Here is a 9,287-nt window from a genome sequence, read left to right on the forward strand (position 1 = left end):
ACAACCTAACAATTGTGTCCAATTCCTTCAAAGCAATACTCTATCTGTTGTTTCTAGTTGCATAATAAACAAAATTAAATTTTATTTTTAATAAATTTAAAGTCGACTTCATGATTTTTTTTGCATAACACTTTGTCATGGCAAAGTTTACTGGAATATCCAAAAAAGCAATCGGAATCTTTATATAATACATTCCCAAGAAAAGACCAGTAAAATCTTAGGTAGAATAAAACATCTAATCATGCAGTGAAACAAAAAGTAGGTGATAAAAAAATAGAAATGCTATAAAAATAGGGTCACGCTTCAAAGTATGGATAAATAGCTTGTAAAGTTATAATTTAAAAAAATAAAAAATAAAAAATACAGAGACTGTCAATTCAGTCTGTCCACACTTTTCCTATTTTTAACCATGTTCAGCCATCATTATTTGCAAAAAAATCACCTTCATGAGTTGGTAATTGCCATGTTAGATTCAAAATCTTTATTCGTGAAAAACACATAGTACAAACAAACGCGTCGAATGTTTCCATAAGACAATAAATATCTTTAATGCGTTGTACCATAAAAGACTTTACTAAGTCCTTAGTATTACTTCTTCCTTTTTTTTACCTGAAGGAGTTAAACATTGCAACTTGGCTGTAAATTAACTCATTGGAAATCGATGATGAAGTGATATGCTCCCCCATGACTATATGATCTGTATTTGAACGAGTCCTCCTTAGGATAAGATACTTCCTCCAAACGTACATAGACTATTTAGGCACATTGATAAGGACTGTCTTAGAAAATGTTATTCACACGGTTTTGAAATGAGATAGCTCTTTCTTCGTCCTTACAAAATGTTTTGTACATTAAATCGAGAATAATGCCCAGTGTACAGGAAAATGACTCACATGTATTTTATAGGCCCCCTTATTGTGCAAGAGCCCCACATGTATTAAAAAAAGTACATGGACCCCACGTATGTGTGTGGCTTGGCAAGGACCTCTGAAACAGGTCCTGTAAGCCTAGCACGGTTGTTAAATTGAATTGAGTCTAGTAACAATGGAACAATTTCTTTTATTCTTTTTTTAATGTAAGTTATTTTTGTTTATTTATACACTAAAAAGTGATGTATAGATTCTCAAGATGAGAGGAGCCATGAGGTTCTCTAAAATCATTCGAATCTCACTAATGAATTAAGAGTTACGTTTACATTGAACTTAGTTTAAATTGTCTCATCTAACCTCCTAATGGGAGTTTGATTCTGCTCAATCCAATATATTAAACATGCCTTAAACACTACTGTCTTTTGATTATTCTTGATCCATGAAGTTGTCTAATTTTATAATTGTCGTAAGTTCAAATTCTTCGTTCACGAAAAAAAAATAAAATAAATAAAAAGAAGAGAGAGAGGACACAGACTGTACGAATAAACGCGTAGAATGTTTCCATAAGTCAACTTCCAAGAGGCCCCAGCCACATGCATTTCTCACCTACACGTGGAAATGGTTTTCAATTTCTTCCGATTTGACCCATTCAAAGTAATTCTCAAAAGTCTTCTTAAATACGACAAATAACAAAGTCAAACAATTCCACTTCTTACATTGCTGAGTTGGAAGTTGACATTGTCATTGGCTAATTCTTACGATAATTTGTGCTAATTGGTTGGTGTAAGTAAGAATTTGATTGTGTGCGATAATCATGATACTTCACTTATTCGGACCACTAAAATTGATGTTTATAGGACTACTTACATGAGTTAGGTACTTAATTTTGTGTGTTTATTGATTATCTTAGAAGAAAACTCGATATTCGACAAGAAAGAACGAAAAGAAAAGATTTCATCAAAAAAACTAAAGCTGGACATATTCTGAAATTTGAAAATCGAATTGTGGAGTTTGGAAATTGAAATACTTATATTGCGATATGGAAGACTTGGGCTAATGAAGCAACGAAACTGAGGAACCAAATTGTTCTCGGATGAAAGATAATGACTGTTTCGATTGGAATGGCCTAATTTCATACAATCGTCGGGCCTTGAATTAGTTTTACAGTAATCACCTAGCGTCAACGTTACAATTGCAAGCATATACCTTGTGCGATCGCAATATTCAAATGTGAGACAAAAATTTGCTTTCCTACTTCTAATCAACTAGTAGAGATATTCAGTGCGATTTACTCAGAAAAATAAACAGACAGAGTTTGGTGGAAGAAATATACATTATTCTCTTTCTTTTTCTTTTTTTCTTTTGTGGGTGTGTGCGTGGGGGGGTTGGCGTGGGGATGCTAATTGGCAGCCTTTATTTATTTTAGTTTTTTATTTGTGTGTAAGTCAATTTTCAGATTTTCTCAATCATAATTTCTCAAAAATCACACGTTGACCCACTTAAAGTCAAACGTCGCTGATCAAATTATCATATTATTGTCTAATTATCCGCATACTCGTACTCACATTTATAAATAAATATGTGATGTCAACCACTCAAACATTTTAATTGGTAGTTGCACTATTAAAAAATATAATAATTATTCATGAAATTAGCGACCAAGTCTAAGATACAATAATAAAGAATACTGCTAAGAAAATCTCATCAAGTATTATAGTGAGGGTAAAGTTATCGATAATTAACTTGAAAATAAAATATTTGAAAACGCCAATAGTTTTTTCTTATGCAAAGAAAAAGTAATCTAATTTATATTTGTGTTGGCCGTGATGTTAGATAATAAGGATAGGTAACATTTAAGTGATAGATATATGTATTGCACAGAGCTAACGAGCACAGTTTTACAGTAAAATATGTTCCAAAAGAGAATGGTAGACTAAAATGAATGTTGAATGTTATGTTTCTAAGAATTCAATTGCATTAGATCTTTAGAAGATGTTGTAATAAATCGAATCAAGCAGCAAATGAAAATTCATGTAGCTAATCGTAATTGACTCAAGTATGAGTTAGTATGTTGTGTTATCGATGGTAATGGTTTAGGAATGTTAAAAGGTAGTAGACTGGTAGGAACAATTCACTATCGAAGCTTAGTTTAAGTCTACTGTCCAAGTAAATTATTGTCCAGAATTGTCTTTCAAAATTGTGGACTGATTGAGCTTGTGGACTAACCAATAGTGTAAACCTTTCCAGTTCTATGGGGAGGAAAGCCTAACCACTCTCTTGAGTGTTACGTGTGTTATTTCTTAAATAAATTAAGACGATCAAACTGAATCTCATCGGTCAATAGACTTAATTGTTGAGCCCGTATGGCTTGCCTATTTAGGTGAGCGACCAATGAACCGGCTGGAATTAAGTGAGATCTATTCCGATCCGATAATCAATTATTTTCCGATTCACTTATCATCCCATTTTTGACACCACTCTGCCAATTTTTTTCCGAAGTACACTTCCCTGTGACATAGTTGTGCAACCAAACAAGAAACTTAATAACATTTGAGAGAACCCCCTCCCTCCACCGAACTGAAACTGGTGTAGTCTATAAACTTCTAAATGCATCATCATTTCAATCAAATATCAATTACCAAAATGCTTCTGCAGTTAGCCTGCCTTTATCTCTGTGGACTAACGTTGACATTAACCACAGCCACCACAACCTTCACAGCCTCCACCTCCGCCGCCATCACCGCCACCAACACCACTGTCGACACCTCCAACATCGCCAAAGGCGCCAACATCACCAAACCAGGCTGCCCCCGCCAATGCGGAAATTTGACAGTGCCATACCCTTTCGGCATCGGCAAAGGCAGCGGCTGTGGGATTGGAGAATGGTTTGAATTTAACTGCAGCTATGCGTTCGACCCTCCAAGAGCCTTTCTTGGAACAATCCAAATATACGAAATTTCAGATAGCCAAATGCGTATTTCGAATGTAATGGCGAGAAGATGCTATGATAGATCCGGGGCAGTGGTTTATTCTAATACAGCCTCTTCTGATATCACCACCACCCCCTTCAGCTACTCCAAACTAAACAGGTTTTGTTAACCTTCTCATTTAAAAGTTTAAGTCCTTAGAGAAAGACTATGTCTATTCTATTAAATCTTGTGCTCAACATGCTCGTAGACCAATTTCATTTTTTCATCAAAGTTGAATTCTTGAAAAATTCAGGTCTTTTCAGGGTACTCATACCATGTAAAGTATTATTACGTAAAAACTTGCTCTTATAGAGGGGCCATATATATTCACTTAAATCCCAAATTTGTATTTTCATTGAAGTCTAATAGATGTACAGTTTTCTTAATGAGCTTAATGAGTGCTGGCGAGACTTGAATTCAGGTCTTTAGCCCGGTTCTCATACCATGTTAACTATTTTATGAAACTCTTATGGAGGAGCTATATGTATTCATTTAAACATTTTGTTCAACAGGTTTACAGTCATTGGTTGCGATGATTTTGCTTTGATAACAGGCGGGGGTGACCGCAGTTTCACAAGTGGATGTGTTTCGCTTTGTTCCAAGGCGGAGGACGTGCTGGATGGATATTGCTCCGGTATTGGGTGCTGCCAAACTTCAGTCCCAACGGGGCTAAAATTTTACTTAACTTCACTCAGTACTTTGAATAATCATACTAGGGTCTCATCGTTTGACCCTTGTAGCTATGCCTTTGTTGGCGAGCAAGAGCGTTTTATCTTTCATGGTGCAAAGGATTTATCTGATCCGAATTTTATGGAAAGGACTAGAGCCACTGTCCCAATAGTGCTAGATTGGGTGATAGGGAATTTGACTTGTGCACAAGCCAAAGTTTCGACAGACTATGCTTGTAAGGCCAATAGTTATTGTGTTGATTCAGATACTGGTTTGGGTGGGTATCGTTGCAGCTGCAACACAGGGTATGAGGGCAACCCGTATCTTGATCCAGGCTGCCAAGGTCAGTTATATCGCTCTCTCAAACTATTTTGCAGATGTCGTTTAGAGAAGAGATCTTTTCTGCCTGTATTTTGTACTGATATGTGTACCATTTTGCCTTTTGTCCAGATATTGATGAATGTGCAGATTCAAACAGCAACAACTGTGAAAAGATTTGCATAAACACTCCAGGAAGTTTTAACTGTTCTTGTCCTCCTGGATACTATGGTAATGGCATAAAGGATGGCCATGGTTGCATTGCTAATAACTCGGAGTTCCCCGTAATCAAGGTGGCCTTAGGTAATTCTTTGACTTGTTGGTTCCATTTGTTATCATATTAGACGTGGTGAATTTCTTGAAATATTATAGATAACGTCGATAGTTAGGTGTGATCCTTCAATTACAAAATTTATGAGATGTTTGGTATACTGAATTAGACCACACTGGTAGGATTAAAGTAGAAAATAAATTTTGTTTGTTGTGTTTTATAGTTGTATAGCACTCTTTAATGTTATGTGTCTTGGTAATTTAATGAATCTCCGAAATTCTAAATATGGGTCATACATATGACTTTCAAATGTACCACAAGGTACTTTTAAGTCTATGAATTGATTGGCTGTTCCTGCTAATCTTATGAAATGGTCTGTGGTTAGGAGTGGTTTTTTATTTTTTATTTTTTAGTGAATATAATTATTCAGTTTAATTTCTTGGCAATTACATGCAGGTATAGGATTTGGGTTTCTGTCTCTAGTTATTGGAGTAACTTTGGTATATTTTAGTGTGAAGAAAAGGAAGCTCATAAAACTCAGGGAGAAATTCTTTCAGCAAAATGGCGGTTTGCTGTTGAAACAACAAATATCTTCTAACGATGGTAATATGGAATCATCGACAAAAGTCTTTACAGCAGAAGAGTTGGAGAAAGCTACCAATAGTTATGCAGAAGATAGGATCCTAGGTCAAGGTGGTTATGGCACCGTTTATAAAGGAATCCTACCCGATAAACGTGTAGTAGCCATTAAGAAGTCCCGAGTGATGGATCAGAGCCAAATAGAACAATTCATCAATGAAATGGTAATTCTTACACAGGTTAACCATCGAAACGTAGTGAAGCTCCTAGGATGTTGTTTGGAGTCTGAGGTTCCTTTACTAGTTTATGAATATGTCTCTAATGGAACACTCTTCGAACACATCCGTGGTAAGGGGGCATTAACTTGGTTATCGTACGAGAATCGTTTAAGGATAGCCGCAGAAGCCGCGGGTGCTCTTTCTTATCTTCATTCAGCAGCCGCTATGCCTGTTATTCATAGGGATGTCAAGTCTGCGAACATTTTATTGGATGAATATTACACTGCAAAAATATCAGATTTTGGTGCTTCAAGGTTAATCTCCTTGGACGAAAAAGAAGTGACCACACTAGTCCAAGGGACACTGGGATATTTGGATCCTGAATACTTCCACACAAGCCAGTTGACAGAAAAAAGTGATGTTTATAGTTTTGGAGTTGTTCTTGCTGAACTTTTAACTGGGAAAAAGCCGATTGACATGGAAAGGAGCCAAGAAGAGCGGAATCTTGCCACGCACTTTGTCATGTCCATTAAGGAAAACCGCTTGTTTCAGATTCTTGAGCCTCGAGTCGTGAGGGAGGGGTCTTTAGAACAGCTCCAAGCAATTGCTCAGCTTGTTAAGAGATGTCTTAACCTCAATGGTGAAGACAGGCCTACAATGAAAGAAGTGGCTATGGAACTTGAAGGTCTAAGGAAGTTTAATAATCATCCTTGGACTCATCAACCTGCACACGAAGAATCTGTCAGATTAATGAATCCAAATGATTCATCGGACCTTTATGCCGTTCCAATGACCTCAACAGACCTTTACACCGTTCCAATTAGCCCTTATACCAACACTGGGGATTTATCCGGACAATACAGTTTGGATAGTAGTCAAATGATGTTCCATCATGTAAACAACCCTCGATGATGGAAATATCGGCTTTTCTTGGCATTCCTCTGCTTACTCGTACACTTCTTTCTTGTTTGTGCCTTTTAGTCTTCATTTGATGCAATTCGAGTACTTGTTCGTTCAGTTCAAAGAAATAAAATTACTGTTTCCCTAAGTTTATGTCGAGCTATGATTTAGTATCATGCAAGTTCTTTGCTGTAAAAGAGAATCATATTGGTCTTGAACTTTAATCAATTTTTACTTCTTCTGAGACTTATCATGATACAAGTGTTGCGGAAGCTCTCACAAAAGAATTTTCAAACGGTGGTTTTCTAGGCTCAGTCCAGCGTACCTTTCTCTACCAACAACCAATCCAAACGGCTCCAAACCGCAACCAATTGATTCACCTTGGTTGCTATACAATCTTACCCACGTAGGACAAGAAAGGATGATGATTTATCGCCACAAAGGCTAAGAGAAAACACCACAAAGGTATACTATGAAAGGACCACCAATTGCACACGTTATACAAGCGTTTTAGACACTTCTGGACACCTTTTTCTCACACAAAAGGGGGGCAGCCGGGATTCACTAGTTTCTTCTCTCAAAATCACACAATCATCATCTCAAAGAGGCTAGGGTTATATTCATATATATACTCTAGGGTTAGGCTTTAAGTTGGGCCATTAAAGGGGTAAATGGGTCAAGATTCAAGCCATCCATAAGGAATACAATTGGGCCGGGTGTAGCTCATGGACTTGGTTGTTGGACTTATTTCATTCATCAGCCTATGCCTATGAAATAATATTAACCCACGTTAACATCATAGCCCGAGATTTATTGGATATTAAAAAACCCAACAAATCTCCACCTTAATGCCCAATAAATCTGCAAGCAATCAAAACACACAGTTAACACTTGAATAATCAAGGTAGCCAATAAAATTGGATCACAGACCTTACCTCGTGTTTCCAACTTGAAACACATACTATACCTGCTCCATGTACTCACTTGGGCTAAGGTCAAAAAACACCCAAGTAGAAGCAAATATTTAACAATAAACAATCAAGAGCAAATACACATGCGATGACAATATACTATAGGATAACACACACAGATCTTTTCAAAAAACATGTTCACATAGAACCATAGATTAACACCAAGTCAATCAAACCACGATCAACCACATATGCAACACATGCATAAATGACCCTAAGAAAAGATCTCACCACACTTATCCTATCCCATTTTGTGTTGCTCACACCTCGAGAACACATATCTTCTCTCATCGCCCACCACGCTCACTAGACAGATTACTCAACTCATGTCTAATTGGTGAGTCACAATAGATCCTAAGTCCACGGGATAATCATTTATCTCCACATCACTTCTCCCAACCTAAGTGGATAATGGGTCTCCACCTAACAGAAGTGATAGAAGTGCCTTTCTTACACTCCACCTAATCAGGGTCTCTTTCCAGATAAAGGATCCTAGACATTTGATCACATCTCCACTCGTGATCCAAATGTCACACTCCACATCCCCGGTACAAACCACCATGTACCTCTAGGCATCTATACTCCACCTCACCAAAAGACACACGACTCACTGCTAATGCATCTCAAACTCACTATGACAAAACAACACCTTTCGGTGACCACAAAGGTTAATCCACTCACCAATGCTCCCAAAAATTCACAAAGAAAATAGTGAAGGTGGCACTCTCAAAGAGAATCGAAGAAAGAGTCGGTTACTTCACAACACTCACAAAGGAGGCTCACAACGAGGAAGAATATAACCCTAACATGGCTGCCTCACATAATCTCACAAACCACACAGGCTCACAAAGATATAAGGAGAGAAACGGCTGCCCAACTTTCTTCTCACTACCACACTCTCACACCACTCACAGAGCAAATAGAGTACGCCACAAAACTTAACCCACTATGCATGTAAACATATTACACAAAGTAATCCTAATATCTCAAATTCATGCAAATGCACATATCAAACACATTGAAATGTAGCAGATAATCATGCAACAAAATTTAGACAATCACACACATGCAGAAAGGATCACACACAGATGCATATGCAGTGACTAGGTTTACACTCAATAAACCTCACTGGGGTCATAACTCGACCCCTCAACCAAATTCGTCTCACCTCTCATCTTTCCTTTCAGCTTATCTTTCTTCTTGGGACAGTCCCTAATAAAGTGTCCAGACTTACCACAATTGTAACACCTTTTACCACTAGACTTGTCTCGTCCCTTGTCCTTCTTCTTACTACCCTCACCACTCGAGTCACTACTCGAATCACTACCGTCTTGAGTTCTACCCAAATTCATTTGCTTAAACTTCATCCTACTCCTCATCATATGTAACTCGCCACTCCTCTTATCCTCTTTTTCAGCCTTAATCTCCATCTCCTTACTCCTAAGTGAGTCTATGACAATCTCGAGTATTAAGGTACCCCTACCATACTTAATTGCATTCTTAACTTCCCTATATGAATCAGA

The 9,287-nt window shown here is 37.4% G+C and overlaps 1 protein-coding gene across 1 annotated transcript; it reads left to right on the forward strand.

The window, feature by feature from the left end:
• The first annotated feature begins 3,259 nt into the window (after nt 1–3,259).
• Nucleotides 3,260–7,021, forward strand: LOC111377931 (wall-associated receptor kinase 2-like). Its single transcript, XM_023001088.1, has 4 exons — nt 3,260–3,958; nt 4,351–4,850; nt 4,958–5,128; nt 5,553–7,021. The coding sequence occupies exons 1-4, from the start codon at nt 3,477–3,479 to the stop codon at nt 6,803–6,805; spliced, it is 2,406 nt and encodes an 801-aa protein (XP_022856856.1). The 5' UTR covers nt 3,260–3,476; the 3' UTR covers nt 6,806–7,021.
• The last annotated feature ends 2,266 nt before the right edge of the window (nt 7,022–9,287 follow it).

Source organism: Olea europaea, unplaced genomic scaffold (assembly GCF_002742605.1).
Source record: "Olea europaea var. sylvestris unplaced genomic scaffold, O_europaea_v1 scaffold1748, whole genome shotgun sequence".
In the NCBI taxonomy this organism is placed as follows: domain Eukaryota; kingdom Viridiplantae; phylum Streptophyta; class Magnoliopsida; order Lamiales; family Oleaceae; genus Olea; species Olea europaea.